Here is a 13416-nt window from a genome sequence, read left to right on the forward strand (position 1 = left end):
TAGAGTACATGATCAAAGCTCTACTGAAGTGAAGTCCCTAATCTCTACGCTGTTCTGACATGTAAATCAAAATGAAATGCATGGGGCAAATAAACCTTTCAGCATCTATTTTAGCTAGACTTTGCCTTTCTGCCATTTTCCATGCCAGACATGAGATGCAGTGTACTCCCAGGATTAGCTTTTTCCCAGTGGACTGATTTTACATATCACTGAATGACCCCCAGAAAAGCACATTGTACTAGCTTGTCACATGTGACAGAAACTGCTGGCTTTTCTTTTGACAACATGAAACATTTGCACTTTCAGCATTTTCACACAGTGCTGTACATGTTAGCAAGTGTACATGTAAGTTTCATAAACTGAGCTATTCTTTTTTAAAAATTCGACTTTCCATACAGCTGAACAAGTGACTGAATCAACTAAACAATAAGACAGAGCACATGAAAATTTTGGTCCTACTGTTCATGCATGGTAAGTAAAATTAAATGTATAATTGACTGGGAGTTGTTGATTGCAATAAATTTCTACAGCATGCTATTTGGTGAATAGCTGTGAAAATACCAAACTTTTTGAATTCTCATGGATTATGTAAATAAAATGATAGTTTTCCCTTCATATTTAATTTGCATTAATTATAGTAGCTATAATTTAATGCTATGGGAAAATGGAAAGATTTTAAAAATGTATGCTAATGTGACTGTTAAACATTTCTGCCTGCTGCTAGGCTGAAAAGAAGTCTAGTTCATTTAGTATAAACATAGACTATCTACTTTTTGTGATAAGTTAGAACAGCTAATTACAGTGTGCAGATATTTATTTAGTCATATATAATTTGCTCTTAGACAAAGGGTATTTTAGGCATCTCTTAGTGGATGTCCATTTGTTGATAATCTAGCTATAGTTGAAAGCAAAAGGTTCTCACATATAATTTAAAGTATGACTTGCTTAAAGGCAGAACATAGTCTTCAATCACATAATAGGAGAATTAGATTTCTATTGAACTTAGACCACCTGGTGTCTCGCACTTTATGCCAGTGTAGTTGAAATTTGCATATATTTTCAATGCGTGTAACCTTTATTTGCAGTAAGAAAGAATGGTGGAAGACTCGGACAACCTCAAAGACTCTGGAAGTCCAAGGACAAGGACAGAAACACCTGTCAGGAGAAAGAACAGATTTATTAGTAAGTCTCCCAAAGAGATTAAAACAGTTGTTGCCAAGTGTAATTCTGCTGAACATCATCAGCTTGTCACATAATGTTAACTAGCCCTGATCCTGAACTGAAGTAATCCCTCTGCCACTTTAAATTAATCAGCAATCTCTGCAATTTCGTCTATCCACTGATAGCTGCAGAACTGTGTAAGACAGATTTTTTTCTCAGATATTTGTTCATTATTCAGCAGCATGAAATGACTGCCTGTCTAAAATGCTGCTTAGCAACTGACTCTGTCTTCCAAATATGCCCTTCTACTGTTTTCTTAAACATGATTATTCTGCCTCTCGTGAAGCAGTTTCAGGTCAGAAAGATGATGGGTGGGCCTACAGAAGTGACACCTAAATGTGAAAATGAAGCCAAGATTCCAAGGATGAGAAGTATAACTCAGTCACCCCCTCCACTTGCAGACACTGATGGGAAATATGGCAGCACTTTTTATAAATTGAGCTGTATAAAGAGTGAAGCTGATATAAGGAAGATTAAAACACGTAAATGGCCATCAGGAAGATATCTTAGACTGAATGGCTAAGGGCTGGATATTCCATTGCCTTGTACTTCATACAGGCAGTTCTATCTGTGGACATTGGGTATAAAACACTCCCAAATCAGAACGATCACATTCTGTCCTCATCTTGCACCAGTGACTGCACAACATGCTAGAGAAAGGAGAATCGGGCACTATGATTTCAGCCAGTATATAGGTAAGGAATACAGTTCCCCAGACAGGTTGTCAAAGCAAAAGCCTCACTCAGTTTACGCGGCTAAACAGACAGTTTTATTGGCCAATAAAAGCAAGGTGAGCCAAACGTGGTCCCAGCAGAGCCGGGCCCAGTGAGGCTGGCTAATACAATCAATCCTAGTATCTTTATACCCTTAGCCAAACAGTCTGACGTCAGGGCATCCAATTACAGAAATCCTCAATTAAACTTGGAAAAATAAAGCCTTATCAGCAAGATGGTGGACAGGTACGAGGGAGTACATCTCCTGTCCCAACCAGGCCAATTAACACATACCAATAGCCCATCCTGTAGGCCTCTTCTCATGGGGTGACAGAAAGTTCACTCTGGTCTACGTGCTTGAGAGAAAAGCTGAAATGGTTTCTGGTATACAAGATGGCTTCTTGCTAAATATGAAATGGTTTCTACAGTTTCTACAAGGTCAATTAGAATAAAAGCTGCACAATGATATCTAGTATTTTTTGAAAATAAATATACAAAACTTCAGTTTAAAAAATGCCTTTTGAGTTTGTTCCTTAGTTGATTGTAGGTACAAAATTCCAGGCATCATGAAAATCAAAGGAAAAATTCTTATTGATTTCATTGTTAGTAGGCTTCATCTACCAGGCCTCTACTATGCACCTACAATATTGCACTCTCAATTAATGCAGGAGCAAGTGGCTGGCACTTAGCTAGGGTTGCCAACTCAGAAAAACTAGAGGGACCGGATGCCATTGTCACAAATGGTATCCAGTCAAACCCATCCAGGAGAGTTGGCAACCCTATGAACTGCAGGAGAAAATACAGAATTTAAACACCTGACTGCAGGGGACAGATGGAAACAGAGTTAACTAGAAAAAATGTCTAAATGCCAGCCACTTGTTCCCATATTAATTGTGAGTGCAATATTGTGGGTGCAAATTAGAGGCCTGATAGAGCCTACTATTAAAAAGAAGCCCTTTGATGTTAAAAGCTTGAGAATTACCAGTTAATCCCATAGCTCTTACAGCCAAACAAAATCTTTTCTGAAAGTACAATACATAGCCATTTAATCTCAATAAAGCAAATTACACACTAATTAGACCCTACGTTGAAAAGAACATCATTTCCCATTTTTACTGACTTGGTCCAGCATGATGTCATTTACTCATCTCTCTGCTTTGCTCCATCGCTTTTTTTCTTTATTCCATTTAACAATCTGATGTGGTGTTTGTACAACTGTGCTCCTGCTTCTGTGCTCCTGCTTCTGAGAATTAAGAGACGTTATTCTGGTTTCTATCTTGGGATATCGTGAATGAAATCCTGGCCACAGTGAAATCAATCAAAAGTTTTACCTTTGACTTCCATGAGGACAGAATTTCATCCCTTTTTTCTGTGAATGTGTCTAGTGAGAGTGTGACTTCTTTTGGGAGAAAAATATTTTCTTTCTTGGTACAGGCTACATCAATCACATACAGATGCACATGCACACACACACTTGAATATAAATGGTATTGGTTTCTATGTATGTGTTTCAGATGCAGTGCTGAGTTACCTCACGGGTCCAAGATTTCTGGTTTATGCAAGCTGTGCACTTTCTATATGGGTAAGATATGCTCGGATAAAATTATTGCATTCTAAATGACCAAGGGAAGCGTGATTTGAGAAGCATTCATATTTATGGAAACCCTGTAATTTATCCAAAAACAAATATGTAGAAATGGATCAAACTTAAATCTTCAGTATTCATACTGTCCCATTTCCTGTACTTGCATTGATTTAGTCCATGGTATAGCTTTGTTTTATGAGGCTAAAATAAAAATACAGTTTTGTGTCTTCTATCTTTCAGGGTGATCGAATGTGGCATTTTGCCATGTCCGTATTCCTGATAGAATTGTATGGACATAATCTCCTTCTAACAGCTGTTTTTGGGTTAGTGGTGGCTGGCTCTGTACTAGTGTTTGGGGCTTTAATTGGAGATTGGATTGATAGAAAACCAAGAAATAAAGGTAATTCTCTGTATTGATTTTGATGTTCTTAAGTAGGAGATATAAAGCCTTGAATACAATTACTATCCTGTGATTCAATAATGCTTATAGTGCTAATCTTCAGAGTGCTTTTAAAATATTAATAATTTCTTGCACCACTCCAATGGAGGGAAGAATTATATCATCCTAACTGAACAGAGAAACAGAAAGAGAGATTAAGGGTAAAACAGTGCTTAAGTGATAAAGGAGCATCAAGCCAAGGTGACTTTCCCAAGGCCATAGAAGAAGAGTTGGGAGTAGGAGTGCCTTGCCATATTATGCCTCTCATAATTTACATGATGTTAAATAATGTTCCTTATAATTCAAAATCTTCATTCCAATTAGGAACTTTTGTGAAATGAAAATTCCAACCCCCCTGATTTGTAGGTATCAAAACATTTATTTTGATATCAAATAGCTTCATTTAATCATGTTGGAAAATGATATAATGTAAAATATGAAATACAATATTAAAGTCCTAATGAATTAAAATAACAAAGCTTAAATGAAATGATTTTACCTTATTGAAACTAAACATTTTGTTATCAAAACAAAATGAGGAAAATTGTTTTTATTGTCTCCTGTTGAAAATTTTGGTTAATTCAACACATACCCACTGAAAGTTTCAATTTCCAGAAAAGTGTATTTTCTTATGAAAATTGTTCTATTGAAAAATTTGCAACCAGCTATACTTATAGCATTGACCTTGAGTTAGTTCACCGAACATGCATATGCCTTTTATAGACAATTCTAACATCCATTAAGTCCTATCCACTGTTGGGTTTTTTTTATATTAAATGCTGTATCTTTAAAATGTGTGTACTTTGGCTCAAACTGTACAACACACACATCCAGCAGAGGGTTCCCCTGAGTAGGGAAATGCTCTGGTGACACATATCGCCTATAACATTTCCTAACCATCTCTCAGCCTCTCTTGCCCCCTTCCTTTTGAGTAGTGGTGAGCAGAGCCTGGACCCAGTCAGGATCTGGCCTCTCATATTCAAGGAGAGCATAAGCCCGTAATGGATTAGTGCAACTGATTTGCATGAACTTTGGAATACATCCATGTAAGGCAGATTTATTTTTGCAACACGGCTTGGAACTAATCCAGTCAAATACATATCCAGCCTTTTGGCAGGTAACAAAGTGAGTGCTCCCTTACTTCTCAGTTAACCCAGAAAAGACAAACTTCCTTGTCTTCGTAGTAGCATTTTCCTCACCCATAGCTGGCAATCTAGCACCTGACCTCTGGAGAGTTGACACCGTAGAGTATATCTACACTGCAATTTGACCTGCATGGCTGGCCAATGCGAGCTGGCTCAGGCTTGTGGGGCTCAGGTTGCAGCCCGAACTCTAGGACCTTCCCACCTCACAGGGTCCTAGAACCGGGGCTCAAGCTTGAGCCCAAATGTCTACACTGCAATTAACCCCATAAGCCTATGAGCCTGAGTTGGCTCACATGGGCCAGCCACGGGTCTTTGATTACAGTGTGGAGATACCCCCTCAGCAGCGGATCTCAGACTATGGAGCAGGCTTCCCAAGGGACATGTGGGAATGTGTCAAGGGAGGCATGAACTGTATGGGGATTTTTTTAAAGATCTCTGGCTGTCCGCCCTGGTGCCTGGGGATCATACAGAGGGGCCTTGCACACCTGGGAGACAGGGATAAAGAGGACAACTGGAGCCCTTCTGGCCCAGGGCCGACAACTGGAGCCCTGCCACTCAGACTTTGGCTTTGTTCCTTCTTCCCTCCCCCCAGTTCCTCACTGGGAGGCAGCCGGCTCTATCTCTCTTCCTACTCCCTTCTCTACCCCCCCCCCCAGTCATCTCCACCTAGAGTCAGCAGTGCTCCGCTCCAGCTATCAGCCCCAATGTGGCAACAACAGCACAGACGTAAGGGTGGCACTAAGTCTGCTTTGAAAAGTGACATTGAGAAATGTCACTTTTCACGTTGCCACCTTTATTTTTGAGCTGCTGCTGACATGACAATGCCTTCAGAGCTGAGCGTCCAGTCAGCAGCCACTGCTCTCTGCTCTGTCTTTGGGGGTGAGGGGCATATTATGTACTTATGGAGGGACACAAACAATTACTGTCACAAAGGGGGGCCCAATCAAATACGTTTGAGAACTACTGCCTTAGTCTGATTTATGGACAGACACCTAATCAGACTTCCATTTTTGCATCACAGATTTACACTGGCACTTATTTGTGTGTATAACTAGTCTGCCTTTGAAGCCTAACTACTTGATTGTATTGGGATCTCCGCTTTCCAACTAAAAGTCATTTATTAAAGGTACAAGAGTTGCAGACTCAAAAAGAAGGAAAAAAGAAAGCTAGATGGATTCATGAAGGTTAGGTCCATCAATGGCTATTAGCCAGGATGGGTAGCAATAGCGTCCCTAGCTTCTGTTTGTCTGGAAGTGGGTGACAGGGGAGGGATCATGTGAGGATTACCTGTTGTGATCCCTCCCTCTGAGGCATCAGGTATTGACCACTGTCAGCAGACAGGATACCAGGCTAGATGGACCTTTGGTCTAACCCAGTATGGCCATTCTTCTGTTTTAAATATGGCCTTTTGCCAGAAGATAACCCATCATTCATGATTGCTAGCTCCCATAATGAAGCAAGATAAGAGAGGCAACACAAGAGGCTAATGGAGAAAGCACTTACTGAGACTCAGGAAAACTGATTTCTGTACCACTAACCTGCTGTGAGAGTTTGGGCAACACACTTCACTGCTCTTTCTCTCAGGTTTTCCCTCTGATCTGATGTCTGTCTTGTCTATTTATATTGTGTATGTTTGGGGCAGGGACTATCTGTTCCTTTGTGACTATACGATGGTCTAGCACAGTGTGTGGCCTGATCATGGTTGAGGCCTGTAGGTGAATACTAAAATACGATAATAAATAATAGCAAACTGTGGTAAATGAACTGTAAAGTAGAACTTATTTAAAAATTCATTTTGACCTGCTGCTGATATAGTTCTTTCCTCCATGAAACAATCGACAATTTTACACATTTCATCCTCTTTTCTTTTATTGCTGGTGAGTGTTGGGTTGTTTTGTCTTTCATTTATATTAGTGTCAGTAGGGAGGATGAGGTATTGTTTTCCTTATTAGAAAAGTCTGTTCAGGTGGCTTGCTAGGGTTTTGTCAGAGTGTTTGCATCAAGTGACAGAATCGGTGGGACTCCTTTTAAATGGAGCAGGTACGTATCACATCAAGAGTTGTTTCATTTTGCAGTTGCTCATGCATCACTGTTCATTCAGAACTCCTCTGTCACGGCCTGCTGCGTAGTACTGATGTTGGTGTTCTCTTACAAAACCGAGATGGAACAAATGTGGCACGGCTGGTTTACAGTAAGTGTATTGGCCTGTTTCTGTCACAGATAAATTGTACTTTGGCTATTTCAGCCTGGGGTTCTTTGGGTAGGTTAGCAATACGTGTAAAGTTTTCACAAGAGACAGTTTGTGGACCAGTCTCTGTGCTCTGGCTGCTCTACCAGCAAAGCAGCCAAAAACCCTGTGGCTACCTATGCCAGCTATCTCCCAGAGTGGGTCCCATGCTGGGGAAGAGCCAATGAAACAGCTCTTCCTAATCCTCCATCTCATTCCTCCTGCGCCCTGGGCTGTAAGGAGTGGAGGTGGTGTTTCCATGCATCCTGATGCACCCCTGCAGTCATATTGGCCTTTTGGAGCTGGTGGCAGCCAGGGCAAGTTAAAGCAGCCCTCAGGGTGACCGGCCTGCTCCACGAGTTGGGGGCTTAAACCCACTCTTGCACCTGCTCCCCATCCTTTAACACGCTGCATTTCTTGGCCATAGCTGAGCATTGGAGCCTTGGTGTATGGAGCTTCTTCACCATGTTTCCCACAAGTGCTTACCTTTGATTTGAGGCAAAGCCTATATTGTCACCTGGGGATAGAATGGCAGAGTATCAGATTTAGGGACAACTTTGCCCCTCTGTTAATCTAGAGTGACTCCACTGAAGGCAATGGGATCACCTTGGCTTTTGGGAGGTTTAACGGAGAACTGAATCTGGCTCCTAGTGTTAATGGAGAAGAAGCCCTCAGCTGCTCAAAGTAACACAAATGTACTCATTCCAGTGAATAACACACCTGTCTCTGAAAGCTTCCATCTTTATTGAGACTTTGCATAATGTTGCCAGCCAGCAATAGCTGACTAACCTTGATTCCTGGATCACAACCTCTGGTTTTTATTCCCTTCCAACAAGGTATTCTGTTATGCAGTGGTAATCATCTTAGCTGACCTGGCAAACCTGGCGAGCACAGCGCTGACAATAACCATTCAGAAAGACTGGATTGTGGTCATCACGGGTGAAAACCGAGGCCAGCTGGCTGGTGAGCTAGACGTAGTCTATGTCCATTTACATGGGAGCCACAGCTGAATATTTATTAAATAGAAGAAATGTAATTTCATTCCTTAATAAGAGTCTGAGAAAAGTCAATAGAGCAGTGTTAAATGCAATAGCTAATGCTCACCCTCCACCAAGAGGAAAGCTTTGTAACATTCAGGTGTTACAAAGATGTGAGGTTCTTACCCCTTTCTGGTTGATCAGATAAAGAACAGAGCTGTGCTCATTATTTAATAACTAGCCAATTAGCCCGTCATAAGACAGGATTTTCGGATCTCTTCTCCACTTCCTATTCCCTTTCTATCTTGGTCTTCTCTCCTGAGCCTCCGGTCTCTCTACGTCTCTCACGCTCTCTCCTGCTCCTACTCCTACTGCCTCCCCCCCCCCCCCAGCTCTTCTCCGCCTCCTGCCTCTTTCTCCGTCTCTCTCTTTCTCTTCTCCTCCCCCTCCTGCCTCTCACTAGGGGGACCACAGAGCCCAAACGGACATTTGGGCTCCGTGCTCCCCGTGCTGCATGAGGAGCACGAAGCCCAAATGGTCACATGCGCCACTTGCTCCCGTGTGGCTGCCCAGCTGAGCAGTGCAGAAGTCAGCCGAGCGCCACTGCGGGAAGCCAAGGGAGGCAGGGCAGTGACATTCATGTCCAGGGGGCGGGGCGTGGAGCTGCTGTCACGCCGAACATCACCGCCCTGCCCCTCTTTACCTCCTGCCGTACCACTCGGCTGACTTCTGCGCCGCTCAGCCGGGCCGCTGCGGGGGAGCAAACAGAGCAAATGGCTGTTTGGGCTCCCCGACGGCGGCGTGGCTGAGTGGCGCAGAAGTCAGCCGAGTGCCATGGCGGGAGGAGAAGGGGGACAGGGCGGTGATGTATGTAACTGCCCCGCCCCCCTTCGCCTTCTGCCGTGACACTTGGCTGACTTCTGCGCCACTCAGCCAGGCCGTTGTGGGGGAGCAAGCGGTGCAAGCAGCCGTTTGGGCCCCGCACTCCCCATGCAGCACAGGAGATGAGCTTCTGTTAACACTAAATACACCAAGTAAAAGTAGCAAAGTCATTTCAGGTAAAGTGACTGTTGAGACTTGACAACACCTTTCTATGTGGAAACCTACATGTCACAACAGGTTGGCGACACTTGTCTTCTGCTTTGGGAGACCTGAGTCAAATTCTGACACAAATCATAAACGAAAGGACACAACCAGGTCTGTGTACCGCACACCACCACCACATACCACAGATAAGCTCTCTTGGAAGCCTCTCTAGCGCAGCAGAATGGGTTCTTGTAAATCTAGAGTCAAGTGCATTGCCAAAGCCAAGCAAGGAAGCACACACAGCTCTCCATGCTATCCCTGACTCAGACCATTCTTGTTAGTTCCTGGCTTTCCTGAACACATCTTTACCTGTCCAGTCGACCACCCAATCACTGATTTTTCATGTGGTTCTGTAAAATATCTTACTCCTCCTTCAATAATTTAAGTGATAAATCGTTGTTAATATTGTGGGTTGTATCACACTTAGGGGGCCCTGAGTGAAATGCAGTTGCTATAGGATGGGACAATCCCTGCTGTAGCTCTTTGTGTCAGGCAAAGAAAGGGTGGGAAAGTTATCCCATTTGTATAATTGCATGCATGTGTATGTGTATATATACCTAGAGTGAAATGCATTCTGTTTTTACACCATGTCTAGGAATGAATGCAGCTATAAGAAGAATGGATCAAGTCATAAATATCTTCGCTCCTTTGTCTGTGGGGCAGGTTATGACCTGGGCCTCTAATGTCATTGGCTGTGGATTTATTCTTGGATGGAACTTGATCTCTCTTCTGGTAGAATTTATATTCCTCTCCAGGGTGTATCAGCTAGTGCCTCCGTTGGCTGTAAAACCTCAGCAGAATGCAGGAGGATATGTGATAGAAAGACATATTGAACTTACAAATGTGCCAGGTAAGTAGGGTTCAAAAGGAGAACAACCTCCCACCAACACTTACAACATTTATTACTATTGAAACACAAGCTTCCATATAAAATGTTGAATTACACATTAAATAATTAGAATACCAGAAGGTATCCAATGAGTCAATTCACAGGAACTCTATGAAGAGTAATAAAATGACTATCGAAAGAGAAAAGCCAAGTAGCAAATATGTTGGAATTAATTTTCCAAATTCATGTTCTAGGGTGATTTTCCATACACAACTTGCAATGGCTTTAAAGGAGAGTTATTGGTGGAAATCTCTCATGTGGGTGGGAGAATAACAGATCCTTAATTGTTTAATGCCTTACCATGCAGATTTAAAGATGGTTTAAATTAATCCATTTGTGTCTTCATTATGTGCTCCTTGGTACAGAGCACTATCTTGCAGCATGTCACTGAACCACTACATCTGAAACCCATTTAGAATGATGGTTGTCATAGCAATACAAGATGCTAAAAGAAAAGAAGTCAGCGAAGAATGGTTAAATGCATGTAGTCCCTAATATTCAGTTTAGTTTTGCTACTGTCTTTAAAAAAGACATGGTATCCCCAGTGACCATATTCCTATTTCAGTGGTTCTCCATGGGATCAATTCTTACCTAATTGCATATGGCCATCTCCTAATAATGAAAATGGAAATTATGCATTGGTACCATCGCCTATTTTTTTTTTACCTGAGCTGCTCATCAAAGTTGGGGCCCTTCAGATATTCTAGTTGGAGGGAGAAACTTGGTGACAGTCAGATATCTCTTGGATTCAGTTTTGTTTATATACAAAGTCCTGGATCTCTGAACACAGGAGGAATCTAACAAAAGGATCGATTTTTTTTTTTTTTTTTTTTTTTTTAACTTAGAGAGTTTAAGTTTCTTTAGCCAACACACAATCCAAAAGCGTGCTTTCTAGTATCTTCCAGGGTCACATTGTGCTTACAAGCTCCTGCTTGGCTTTCTTTGCCTCTTTTCCTCTGCCTCTTTGTTCTTGTCTGTCATATGAATAATTTCAATGGCAGTGTTTTTTCCTTATAGTCTTGTACACGTACCCCAAAGTAAACTTTGCCCAAAAGCTCCTCCGCAGTTTCAGTGGGGTTTATGTTCACAGTGATGTTAATTGAAAGATAAGTTCACATTGATCAACCTCGGTGAGGTTTTAACCCACTCATAAGGTCTTTACCCAGCTCATAAAAGTACTAACTGGAGATTAGATCATTTATGACAACAAGAGAACTCCCCTGACGTCGACCTTACTCCTTGGAGATGAGTACTAATTAGTACTAATCATCAGATGCAGTATCAATGGGGAGGAGTCTGTCCCAGCAGTTAGTGTAGGGCAGAGGTGGGCAAAAGGGCCTCCGTGGGCAGGATCCGGCCCGCCAAGTGGGCGGATCTGGCCCATGGAAGCCCTGCTGCTCCCCCACACCCAGGCCTTAATTGGCGTGTGAAGCCTCCTCCTGCCCTGCCAGGAGCACATGGCACTTTGAAGCACCATGCACTGCTCGCAGGGCAGGGGGGAGAGTGGAGAAGGCTTTGCCAGCTCCTCCGCCCCCAGGCCAATCAGGGCCTGGGGATGGGGGAGCTGGGTGAAGCTTCCTTCGCCCTGCCCCAGCCCTGTGAGGAACCCGTGGCATTTTGAAGTGCCACATGCTCCTGGCAGGGTGGGAGGAGGCTTCACGTGTTCCTCCGCCCCCAGACCCTGATTGGCCTGGGGGTGAGGGAGCGTGCCAAACCTCTTCCAGGGTATGGGTGCCTAGTGGGAAGTGGAGGGGGGGGGGGAGAAAAGGGGCCAATCATGGTCTGGGGGTAGGGTAGCCCTGTTCCTTCTTGTTTAGGCCTGCCCCTTCCGGGGTGGCCCGGGGCAACTTACAAAATTTTTAAAGTGGCCCCAGGGCAAAAATTATTGCCCACCCCTGGTGTAGGGACATAATACTTCAGGATCATAGAATCATAGTGCTGGAAAAGACCTCAGAAGGTCATCAAGTCCAGCCCCCTGCTCTAGGCAGGACCAATCCCAATGTTTTTAGACATTTTAAGAAAAGGCAGTGAAGTCACAAATTACACTACAATCTTAAGTCAATCTACCTATGTCAGGGCCACACTCACCTCCTTCTGTTGGTGGCATGTGTCCTCACAAGAGTGCTTCCACTAAATGAAGAGGAGCAGTGTGTGTGTGTGAGGGGGGCTGGGATCCAGGGCTCAGCTCCATGCATCTCTCTTCAGGGAGCTCAGCTGCCCCTCAGGCTTCTCACGTCCCAACTCCCAGCTGGAAACTGGGGGAAGTTGCCTGGGGCTTCTCACCTCCGGTAGGGAGTTCTATACCTAGAGTCCAATGGGATGCATTGCTCTCAGCACAAAGCCTAGGCTTTAGTTCAAGCTGGGAGCCTGGGTAGCAGCAGCCAGGCTTGGAGCCTAGACCCTGCCGCAGCCTTGCCGAAGAGCCAGCTTTCTCATCAGTTTCTCCAGCGGAGCCATGAAATTGACAAGACAGCAAACAGCTGATGTAAGAAGGGCAGTGTCTACACAGACATGGTATTGCCCTAACTACACTTACATTTACCCTGCATCTCTTGTGGAGGTGGAGTTACTGTGCTGAGCACTTACATAAGTGGGAGCAAGGCTGTAGTGTAGACACTGACATAGTTGGATCAAGATAAGCTGTCTCATGTTGACCTAACTCTGCAGTGCAGTCTCAATCATGATTTGTTTGTTAGAAAATTGGTGCGATGATGATTAGTTAAAATCTGTTAGATGCTAAGCTGTGCTCCCCAAGCCCTTGCATATGATATTCAGGCTAACTTGTTCATCCCGCCAAAGAAAAGTATCTTGTGCAGTTGTTCACTCCCTTCATCCATTATTGATCAGTGGGGCTGCCAGTGGCTGGGAAGTGCTGGGGGAGGAGGCACTTATAAGGGAGCTGCTGGTAGGTGCTCAGCACCCACCATGCTTTTCTGTGAGTGTTCCAGAGCTGGAGCTCCCACAGAGTCAGCACCAATGACCTCCTCTTGGAAAGGTGGATTAACTATCTCGACAGACACAGCCCTGGGTCTAACTATTAGAACATGCTCCCCTACAAAACATGAAACTGAACACAACAGCCCAAACCTCTACGTTATTCTGTTTTCACCAAGTAGCTGTGAACCCCATTGGCA

General features: G+C 43.6%; 1 protein-coding gene across 1 annotated transcript in view; it reads left to right on the forward strand.

The window, feature by feature from the left end:
- The first annotated feature begins 276 nt into the window (after positions 1 to 276).
- The window catches only part of LOC102464049 (ferroportin-like), a 29881-nt gene continuing 16741 nt past the window's right edge, over positions 277 to 13416 (forward strand). The window contains exons 1-7 of the mRNA XM_075919834.1: positions 277 to 471; positions 1086 to 1182; positions 3449 to 3516; positions 3760 to 3919; positions 7179 to 7294; positions 8167 to 8293; positions 9989 to 10243. Coding sequence (XP_075775949.1) covers positions 1095 to 1182; positions 3449 to 3516; positions 3760 to 3919; positions 7179 to 7294; positions 8167 to 8293; positions 9989 to 10243 — 814 coding nt within the window. The 5' untranslated portion in view covers positions 277 to 471; positions 1086 to 1094. The remainder of the gene's footprint in view (positions 472 to 1085; positions 1183 to 3448; positions 3517 to 3759; positions 3920 to 7178; positions 7295 to 8166; positions 8294 to 9988; positions 10244 to 13416) is intronic.

This window comes from Pelodiscus sinensis, chromosome 2, assembly GCF_049634645.1.
Source record: "Pelodiscus sinensis isolate JC-2024 chromosome 2, ASM4963464v1, whole genome shotgun sequence".
Classification (NCBI taxonomy): domain Eukaryota; kingdom Metazoa; phylum Chordata; order Testudines; family Trionychidae; genus Pelodiscus; species Pelodiscus sinensis.